Source organism: Anneissia japonica, unplaced genomic scaffold (assembly GCF_011630105.1).
Source record: "Anneissia japonica isolate Jap-2015-1 unplaced genomic scaffold, ASM1163010v1 scaffold9291_len582782_cov165, whole genome shotgun sequence".
NCBI lineage: Eukaryota > Metazoa > Echinodermata > Crinoidea > Comatulida > Comatulidae > Anneissia > Anneissia japonica.
This window is the reverse complement of record NW_022710618.1, coordinates 188,583-199,486: the sequence shown is the minus strand read 5'-3', so window position 1 is coordinate 199,486 and position 10,904 is coordinate 188,583. Positions and strand designations below refer to the sequence as shown.

The 10,904-nt window shown below is 33.0% G+C and overlaps 2 protein-coding genes and 1 long non-coding RNA gene across 3 annotated transcripts in view; 2 read left to right on the top strand and 1 right to left on the bottom strand.

Moving 5' to 3' along the window:
• LOC117107034 (protein RFT1 homolog) overlaps window positions 1–1,923 on the top strand; it is a 28,016-nt gene extending 26,093 nt beyond the window's left edge. Inside the window, exons 13-14 of the mRNA XM_033248554.1 lie at window positions 818–938; window positions 1,591–1,923. Coding sequence (XP_033104445.1) covers window positions 818–938; window positions 1,591–1,767 — 298 coding nt within the window. The 3' untranslated portion in view covers window positions 1,768–1,923. The remainder of the gene's footprint in view (window positions 1–817; window positions 939–1,590) is intronic.
• Window positions 1,924–2,751: 828 nt separating this feature from the next.
• On the top strand, window positions 2,752–5,348 carry LOC117107041. The gene is made up of 5 exons (XR_004445186.1): window positions 2,752–2,963; window positions 3,088–3,150; window positions 4,028–4,118; window positions 4,383–4,444; window positions 4,981–5,348. It is a non-coding gene; the product is annotated as an uncharacterized LOC117107041 (long non-coding RNA).
• A 567-nt stretch (window positions 5,349–5,915) lies between these two features.
• Window positions 5,916–9,827, bottom strand: LOC117107040 (talin-2-like; the record flags this gene model as incomplete). The annotated part of the gene is given in 5 exon segments (XM_033248565.1): window positions 5,916–6,459; window positions 7,870–8,013; window positions 8,290–8,451; window positions 9,295–9,438; window positions 9,786–9,827. Coding segments are annotated over 5 exon segments (504 nt in total), but the record flags the coding sequence as incomplete, so codon positions are not given.
• Window positions 9,828–10,904: the final 1,077 nt, after the last annotated feature.

Sequence of the window (10,904 nt, the reverse complement as noted above, 5' to 3'; positions counted from 1 at the left end):
GTTCAATACCTGTGATAGCAGGAATTTTCTCATTTCTAGAACAACTCCAGAACCTAAGACTTATAAGGAGGCTTAGTTATTAGCATAAGGCCATTAAAAAAATTTCTTGTGTTTGCCACATTATGGGAAAATCCCAAAAATGCATAGGTCGGTAGGAAAATTTAATATGTTTATGCCTGAAAGGTAGAAAATACACAAAAGCACAACAAAGACCATTTTAAAATTTATATTGAAGGGCAAATCAATCGCATAACACTGTCGCATCATCATTAAAAAAAATAAATAAAATGCTGACCATCAATTTCAAACATTTTGGGTTGGTCCGGCGTGGCCGGCACAATAAATTTTTCTTATTTGGCCTAACTGGGAAGAATTGTAGATATCTACTGAACAGGATACCCTGTATAATGATTGAAAAAAAATATGATGATCTGACTCTGTTGGGACCTTCTAAAATGCTTTCGAGAGGGTTTATTCAGGGTAAGCATAATTTTGTTATTGTAAAATAAATACCTAGTATTACAGTATAATCAAGTAAATTTTTTATATTACAGAAATAAAAAACAAACATTATTTTCAATAATTTATAAATTCAGCTATTAATATATTGTACTGTACAGTATGCGTTAAACACTAAAAAATGAAAAAAAAACATTTAAGGGAAATATTAAAATGGCCTGGCATATGCTTGAGGTGACATAATCTACAGTAAACAACGTTCTAGACAAGGCATTAAATTATTATGTTTATATATGCCATATGAAGTGTATTATTATGAGCTGAGAATGCTATGTATATTATGTTCATTTTTCTGCAGTTTATATTTTATCAATAATTTCTACAAAGGAAGCTCGTACAGTCCTTTAAGTGGACTTGTACCAAAATTACCTGTGCTACTAGTTTACCTATTTGCAGGTGTAACTACCATTTTCTCTGAGGTGAGTCAGGATTTTATTTTACATAAAAAGAACTAAATTTGATATAAACTAAATGAAAACTCTGTGTTCACGCTATCTATCAAAACTATCTGTCTTGACAAACAACTGTTGTACGCCCATATTTAGTCATGATGTGCCTATATATGGTCATGATGTGGTGTCATCATGACTATATTTAGTCATATGTTTTTGTCAAATAAAATTTGATAGTCTGGGCCTAGCTTATTATGATAGTAAATTGTCTACATTTGTTCTCCTGTTTCCTCTTTCCATCTATTTGCACATTCCCTGTAGGTTTGGTGTCCGAACGTTGAGGTCGGGGTTTCAATCCCTCGCTGTGCCCTTCACTGGGAACCTAGTGGGGTTGCCTGCTCCTGCACTGATTAAAGCAGTATTTATATTACAACATTTAGACCCAATGACCAGGGTCAAAAGCGCTTCGTACCTGCAAAGAAAGACGCTATATAAATAACTGAATATTATTATTATTATTATTATTATTATTATTAAAGAAAAGTCTTAGCATTACTATCTGTTAGTTTTTAAACACATATAGTTTGATTGTTTTTATTTTTTAGAAATTCTTAGAAATTTTATGGCAAATAAATTGATAATGAACATAATAACTCAATGTCTTTCATTGTTTAAACAGGTGACATTTTGCTGTGATCGTGGAATTTACTTCCGTCTCATCCACATCTTTATAGGGGGTCTGTGCCTCCTAGCCGTCTTAGTAACTATTTTCCTGACAGAAAAGAAATTAATTTCTTTCATATTGGACCAATGGAATGAGAAAAGGAAGGATAAACAAGATAAGAAAGATTTATAAAAACAATTATTTTTAAAAATTTAGTACAAAGTATTATTCCTCTATATTTGAATTTAAAAGATATTAAATTTTATATATTTCAAAATTATCTGATCTTTTATCTGATCCACTGAATAATCAAAAGTATGCAAAATAAATACAATTACATTGCGAGTATATGTTTCTCTGTGAATTTATTTATCAAACAAATCCACATCAAACTATTTCCTAATTTTTGATAAGAGGTCATTGAAGGTCAATTGAAATTTCAGAAAACTTGTATTACACTATAGAAATTACAAGATCATACCATTATTTTGCAGAGAGAAATTTTAACTGTAAAAACAGGAACAAATAAAAGTACAAAGTACTGAAGTAATGCAAGTGCAAATAATATACTTAAATACCTAAATTGTCAGAGTTTACAGGGGCTTTTACTTGGACCCCTCTGAGAGCATAGAATCTTGAAATGGGGGGGGGGGGATTGGTGACATGGAGGAGATGATTGATGGGGCGCTATCTACTTAAGCTTGATTTATTTGCTTTGACATTTTGGGAACGATTGGGGCCCCTAGATCGCCACCATGTGAGGGTTCCTGCTTCCCCTGCCCCATAACATAACTAATTAATTTGATTGATTGATTCTTTCTTTCTGGTTCTGCTTATAAGCTGTGTGGTTAAGGGGTATTTCCCCAGTCAGAAACATAAGAGAATTGATTTCTCAGTAGAAAAGTCAAATATATTGTATATCAGTATATTTTAACATGGCTAAAATTTTTATTTAATTTATATTTAATTCAGATCTGATTTTAAGTACTGTGCAACAGTATCTAGGGGAGGGCCTGCAGTCGGCCCTCATTGAACATTTCAAAGCAAACAAATCAAGCTCACGTAAATGGAACTTTGCAAATGAAACACTATGATCATAAGTTACAACTGTTTTACAGTATTATTCTTTCTGGGGACGGGAAACACTAGGGATTGACCCACAAAATTAACCTCTCACCCAGACCAGACTGGATTAATACTAAATTATTGGACAAGGAAATGAAAAACATCAAAGAGAGATAAGATGCATGACCTACACCAAGACCAAGAGGAGGGGGACATTCTAATGCTCAGCATCGCAGAGCCCACTTGTCACCATTATATCATCAGAGACGCAGGCATTGCCATTCAGCTGAAGAAGGTCCGAGAATGCAGATTGAAAGCTACAGGTAATAACTCTTATTATAGTTATAACATGAATGAAATTCAGTATTATAGAAGTAGAAACGCCCCATCTAAGTGTTGATTTGTGTAAATTAATTTTCTATAAATAAAATTTTGGTTTTTTTTAAGCATTTTCTGTGAGGGTATTATGAAGAAGAAGTTGCTGAGACAGAACAAAAACTTGTAAATAAAGTAAGATATATTTTATTTCAATAATTCCAATTACTGTACAAGAATTGGTAATATAAGCATTGTATTTTTGACAATATTTGAAATGTTATTACAGTTGAACTTGCCCAAGTCGAATCCAAAATGCCATTGATATATTGTTCGACTTGGATAAAAACTTAAATTTGTTAATTAATGGAAACACAACAATTTGGCATGTAAAATAATATTGACTTAGAAATTATTTGACTTAGGTACAGTCGACTTAAGCAAGTTTAACTTACTTAATGTTTTTATGTTCAAAATTCAGCTCTCTTTGTATTTTGTAGCATTTAGGTATTTAGGTTTACTTTCATCAACGGTTAAAATATACCACCTAAGTTCCCTTAAGGTCTGGCAATGTTCATAAATTTGCAGATTTCTATTTTTAAAATTTGAATTTGAACTAAAATTAATATATGGTAAACCAATCATCCTCCATAATAATATTGCTATTGTTAACCATAATGGAATTATCAATAAGACTATATAAAATCAGCCTGTTTTATCTTCCTTTAGGCATAATTGTAACTCCATGCTTTAGGCAAGAATTTATTCTTATTATTTTTATCTCGCCTGCCACTGTCTTGAAATCTCCAAAAATGTGTATATTTCTTATTATATAAATTTTAACCATTACTATACTGCTTAAATTCAACAATAACAATTTATTTTATTTTTGGCAATACTGTTTGCTAAATATAAAACAATATTTTTACGCTTTACAATGTTTTTAAAGCCAAGGTACAGCTACTGAGGATACTGTACCTTTCACTGTTTCCTTTAAAAGACAGGAAAATAAAACAATATGTCACTACAGTAATTATGACATTGTTATCTTTTCTATGTTTTAATTTTATAGAGCGTTAAGAAGCAGCGGTGTTTATTTTCATGATGAGTATACAAAAATTGAGACGGTGAAAGTGGATAACAACACAAGAGTACCATATGTGGTAAGTGAAGAGATATTTAATATTTTTCAATAGGAAAAAATGCCCACCAAAAAATGTTGTTGACAGACGATGGGGTCGGGGGCTGTGAAGTCCACTCGGCGGACTTTGGTTGTTTGCTTTTTTTTTTTTTAACAAGCGCATAGCTGTTATGCCACTGAGAGGCACAATGTATACATTGAGACAACCTTAAAACATTATTTAATATAAGAATAAGCTTATAATGAATGACATCCATTGTAATTTAATTTTGTTTATTTGAAACAGCAGCATGTTGATAAGCTCCATGGAAAGTGTTGGAAAATTAAGAAAGCTAATATCAGATTCTGGTAAGTGGAAAGTTATTTTTTTTTATTGAGGTGTATTAATTGTTCTTTAAATTTTGTAATGTTGAACTTCCTTGGAAGAACATGCAAAGTTTGATAGACTATCCCACCCATCATTAACCAGTTTTAATCCTATCATTGTCCATTCATGCAAAATCAGTATTAAGTAAAATACACACAATTGATACATAACTCTCAGTATCAGTAAAAATTACGGTGTTTGATGATACTGAGAGTTATGTACCAATTTTGTGTATTTCACTTAATACTGATTTTGCCATGTATAAAGCACCTACAGGAGAGTCTATGGTAAACTCTCCAAGAAAGGTGGACACATTGACAAGCATTGCCTTGGGTTGTATTATAATCAAGATTTATACAACGGATATTAGTGTTGAAATTATATAAAGTTATTATATGTAGAATATTTATAATAAATGAAAGTATGTTAGTTGGCAATTAATTAAAAAGTAATTAAAGTAATAAAAGTCATAATATTTGGAGGTTAGAATCGATATCATTTCTATTTTTAATTTCAGTTGATTCATTTGCATATTCCACCAGATCAGCTATCATCATTACCAGGCAGAGAAATGATGAATATTCATTGATTTCAGCTAGAACAGCAAAAACCAGCAAAACTGCAGAACTAACACCAAGTCAAGAACAACTTCTAAGAGGCATATATATCTTTCAGCGGGGCCAAGGGTGGTGGGTGGCGCGTAGGTTCCACGCGTGGCGATCGCCTATCATAGGCAATCGCTTCCGCTTGGATAATCCCAACTGTCTTTTTGCGCGAGACGCTGACGAAATTTTCCAGAAAAGTTTCGTTAAGATTTATTGGATTGTACAGTATGTGTCGTTTGAAATACAGTACACTACAAATGAGTTGTAGTACAATGAAATAGTGTTGCAATCAGTTTTATTGAAGTCCAGCATTTACACTAAGTCCAGAATAGGACTGAACCATTTACATTAATTTACACCAAGTCCAGAATAGGATTGAACCATTTACATTAATTTACACCAAGTCCAGAATAGGACTGAACCATTTACATTAATTTACACTAAGTCCAGAATTTTAACTAAGTCCAGAATAGGACTGAACCATTTACATTAATTTACACCAAGTCCAGAATAGGACTGAACCATTTACATTAATTTACACTAAGTCCAGAATTTTAACTAAGTCCAGAATAAGACTGAACCATTTACATTAATTTACACGAAGTCCAGAATAGGACTCGACCATTTACATTAATTTACACTAAGTCCAGAATAAGACTAAAAGTTTATTTACATTACATTAAGTATTATAAGTTATTGGTAACCTTCTATTAACAATAATAGTCTAGAATACAAAATTTCAACAAGGACCATCATATACTCATTCTACATGAGCAAAACAACTATCTCTTTTTAACATCAGACTAAATTTTTATTTAGTACAGTATCCTCAGCATTTTAATTAAGTTCAGCATTGTGTGATTTTCACCATTTACTAAGTACAGGATTTTAACTAAGTAAGTCCAGAATAGGACTAGAAGTTTACACTATTTACATTATATTAAGAATTTTAAGTTATTGTTAACCTTCAATTAACAATAATTTACACTAGGACCATCATATACTCATTCTACATGAGCAAAATAACTATCTCTTTTTAACATCGGACCAAATTTTTATTTAGTATACTATCCTCAGCATTGGGCCAGCATTTTAACTAAGTCCAGAATCGGACTAACATTTTATAACTCCAGAATTGGACCAACACTAAGTTACTCAAACCTGATATGTTTAACTAATGTTAATGAATGCACAAAATAAATGTCTATTGCGTCTCGCAATCCACCTGCTTAACTTCAATACATCAGAGTATCCTAAGCTTCAGGTTGCAGTGTGCAGGATTCAAACAATTCATTTCTAGACTCCATTTATACTCAGTCTGCCCATCATTCACCTGCTTCACCTACAAGCTCCAACTGAATACTAGTCTTCTTTTGTGATCAGCAAGTGTGCTAGAAAACAAATAATAAACTATATAAATATGAAATTAAATATAATTCAAACCAGTTAAACAATTATTGTGTATACTGTATTTGTATCATCATTATTGTAAATTGAGTCATGTTGTGGCAAAATGGCTAAGTTGTAACAAAAATTTAAATTAAAATGAGGGGTCGTTCATGGAAAATAGACATTTCAAGCATAAGTACAGCACTCTGAACTAAAATAAACATGATTTTGAGTAATTGTCTTCTGAAACTATTTGTGCATACATTGTTTAATGGAAAGCTATCAAAATAACATCAATACATGTTTTGATGACCATTTCCTGAACTAATACTTTAGAACATGATGCATAAGACATTAAACTGTTGATTTATAGCGAAATACAAATTTGGATTTTTAGCCAATTTTTTAGTTCTCATATTTTATAGCTCAATTAATCATGCGACAACTTAACCATTTTGCCACAAATGCCTCAATTATTGTTAATATCTTACTTAATAAAATAACAAGTCATATTAATAAAAGTAGGAAAAATGGCCCTAAACCACAAGTAGGTAAAAATGGCCCCAATGAAAAAATTCAGTAACAGAAATGACTTAAAATCTTTAAACACTATAAAATAGCAAGTGTTGGATCAATAAATAAAAAATGGCTCCCAATTATGAAATTTATAGATTTTTTTTTGTAAGGGCTAAGCTTTTTTATTAATATTATTCTCCTTTTCTGTAAAAAGAAATTGAAGTTCATAGCAATACCCAGATTTAATTTCTCAAAAATTGTGATTCCGCTTCCGTGAAATAGGCCATAAATAAATTATTTTAGTATTACTAAATACATGATTTATGTTGATTTATTGATTAAATTCTTGCATTCAAATGGAAACAATAGTGTTACTCATCATGGCTTATTATCACGCAAAAAGTAAAATATAAATGGCAATTTATTTGATGTTGGATTCTTTTTAAAAACTAAATTATTTCAGTTTAACATTTTTTTAAATCAGGTTTAATACAGAATTTTATTATTGGGGGACATTTTTACCTGGGCCATTTTTACTGTACACCAATTTAACATCATGTAGTGGCAGTTTGGCCCAGCTGTTGAGGTTTGGGCTTCGGGGCTAGATCGGGGTTTCGAGTCTCCGCTGTGCAGATTATCTACATTCCTTCCTTCCACCCAGCTGTATCAATGGGTACCAGCAAACTGCAACGGACTAGTGTCAAGTCCAGGGAGAGTACAACTCTCATCCGCTTCACACTACAGAAACTGGGGATAAGCTATGAGCCCCAGTGGCTCGGAAAGGATTTTTTTTTTTTTTTTTTATTTTAACATCATCTCCAGACTTCAAAATCAGGTTTTTGTATTGCCCTAACAATTACAAATAAACTAATAATCAAGAAATGAATTCTGTGTACCTGAGAAGTGGTTTCAGCTGGGATACCAGTGAACTCTGGTGAGGAAGCAAAGGTGACCACTTCATCAACAGCCTCAAATAGTCGCTTAGTGCTGGCTGCACACTTCTGTCTGTTATCTTCACTATAAAAGTCATCTTTCAAGGCCTAGATAAACAAAAAAATGTGAAATGACAGTTATAGTACTGGATGTATAGGTCCATTCGGAGAGCTTGGACTGTCTTTAATGTAGACTTATCTCTTCGTACAATGCTGTCAAATTTGGCCTTAATAATAGTGATGCTGATGCTGTGAACAACACCAATAGCCTCCTACAGGCAGATGCTCAAGCAAAGGGTATCAGGATTATCAAATTGATTTATTATGGTGATGGTGGCCACAACAACAAATAACAATTTGCTCCAAGTTTCATATTTGACAAACCTTAAAATTATCGACCACATTAGCTACGTTATTAGCGACATTCTTTTCTGATTGGACGAATGTTTTTTGAACAACAGGATCACTTGTCTTGGACGACACCTGAAGACAGGCACTGCAAAACACTAATGTGTGCTGGAGAACATCGGTGACAGCAGCTCTCACCTAATGAAGAAATTTAAATAATTCATTATTTTTTAAATTATATATCTTCCTTGCATTCCTTGAAGACAGTGGTGGTGCCTGTGTCTTCTGAGTGCGGAGCAGGGCAAATTTAGGAGGTTAACAGGATTTTTCATAGCAATTTAAAGAAAATCACAACACTAATGGGTAACTTTTCCATTCATGTTTTTTTTTACTTTTTATTTAAATGCACAGTACTTTTTACAAAAGTAAATAGTTTGTTAAATGCACTTTCTTGTGTTGATCGTATAAGTAACTGTTCTGCATCAACTTCAAAACAGCAATTGATATGCATGAATGGAAAATTGGGGAGAAGGGAAATTATCTCAATGATAATCAGCCTCAATGTACTAGGAACAAGTCTAATAATGACTTGATTCAACAAAAATGGAATCTGGTACCAAGGACATTTTCATATCGTGGAACTAAAGCATGGAACACCCTTCCAAATGAAGTTTTGTTTTTAAGTTCAATTTCTTTATTTCCATTCTGGTTTTCTTCTTTTAACTTTTGATCCACTTGTGATACCAGTGCTACATCACTGAAAGTGTTTTCACACAAAAGACAGAAATAAATAAATAAAAAGTAACTAGAGAGCAAATAACATGATATTGGGGGGGGGGCCTTCCCTTTTGCACCCCACCAACCCTGTAGTGCTAACATTGCTCGACTATTAAGCTTAGTTGCTGATTGGACTATGAGACTAGTATATTCAATTTTGAAATGGCTTGACATTTATCCTTAAATGCTGTATGAACATATAAACAAGTTTACTTGTAGTTGGCATATAAGGTTGTGAGATTAATTTAAATAGTACCCACAAACCTGTTGTTGATTGGTTGTTGGATTCAGAAAACAGTCATAAGCCGCACGGATAGCCTCGTATGCTCTGGCAACCTGACACTGATCAAGAAGTCCTAGACGACATGTTACACTTGATGGATCTGATATACCGACCAGGTAAGCAGACTACAAATTAAAAGCAATACATGCTATGCTAAGGGTCCTGATATAAGAGAAGTGGTGTTTTTGGTGAATTTAAAAAATCTACGAAACGCCACATTTCACCAATCCCCCACAAACTGCGTGTTCCACAAAATGTTCAACTGCATCACGCCAAACTAACGAATGGGAGCATTTTACAACTGTTGCCAAGTTAATATATTACAGCAGTGCTCTGAAAGTTCAACTGGCAAGCTATTATCGCTTGTATCCACTTTAAAGTTCTTTTAATTATGTATAAAAGTACATAATCACATCAGGGAGGTTTATAAATTATCACATCGCACCAAATTATCTGGTTCAAAGACACTCACCTGTTGACACTCTTCGTTCATCACATCATTTAACCTACCAACCTGCAAAAAAATTCAAAACATGGTTAAACATCTTTTTTTTTTTTCAATCAGACCAACCCTCTGAAACACACTTCCATTTGAAATACAAAACTCACCACCAAGCATTGACTGTTTTAAAAAGGCCCTAAAGACTTTACCTCTTAACCATAGGCGGATTCAAGGGGAGGGGGCCCCAGTTGACTCAGGACAACCACCACCCCTTACATTTTTCCACAATTAAAAGTTTAAAAAAATTGAGAAAAAAGAAAAAAAACAAAATTCTACTCAAATTGAGTCTAAAAATGCCATTTCCTGCCATAATCATAGCATTTTTTACCTCAGCCCCAACCATGTTGGGCATGAGATAGTATTGACCCTCTATCTGTATAATTCCCTCTTTGGGCCCCTCTATTTCAAATTCTTGGATCCACCACTGTTAACTTATAATCTTAGATTTTATTCAACAGGCTTTTTTCAGCGCTCTGACGCTATTTTTTTCATTAAGTGCTATTATTATTATTATTATTATTATCATTATTATTATCATTATTATTTAGCTTAACAGTGACCGTGCTTCAGGAACTGAATTGCTTATGCCAATGATTACATTGTATCTCATGGTCTTCGTTTTAATCCAAAACCAAAAAACCAGAATGGACTATGGACTCTAAATAACTATTCATTGAACATTTCCAATTTTGTTACCTATCTTGGGGTAAAACTACAGTGATTTATAAAAGCAAGCCACACACTGACGAACCTTAAGGAAGATCAATGTAAATTGATTAAGTATTCAGAATTAAACAAAGATCTCTATCTATCTATGTAACGTTTGAGGTTGTAGGTGGGAGCTGGTGTGTCCTGGATCGTGTTGTTAGTTACACGTACAGTATTAAAAGTAACTAGAGAGCAAATAACATGATATTGGGGGGGGGGGGGCTTTCCTTTTGCACCCCACCAACCCTGTAGTGCTAACATTGCTTGACTAATAAGCTTAATTGCTGACTGGATAATGAGACTAGATAGACCCCACAAATAAAAAAAAAAACATACAAGTAAACACAGTTTACTTTAATACTTCTATTGATGCTGGGGAAT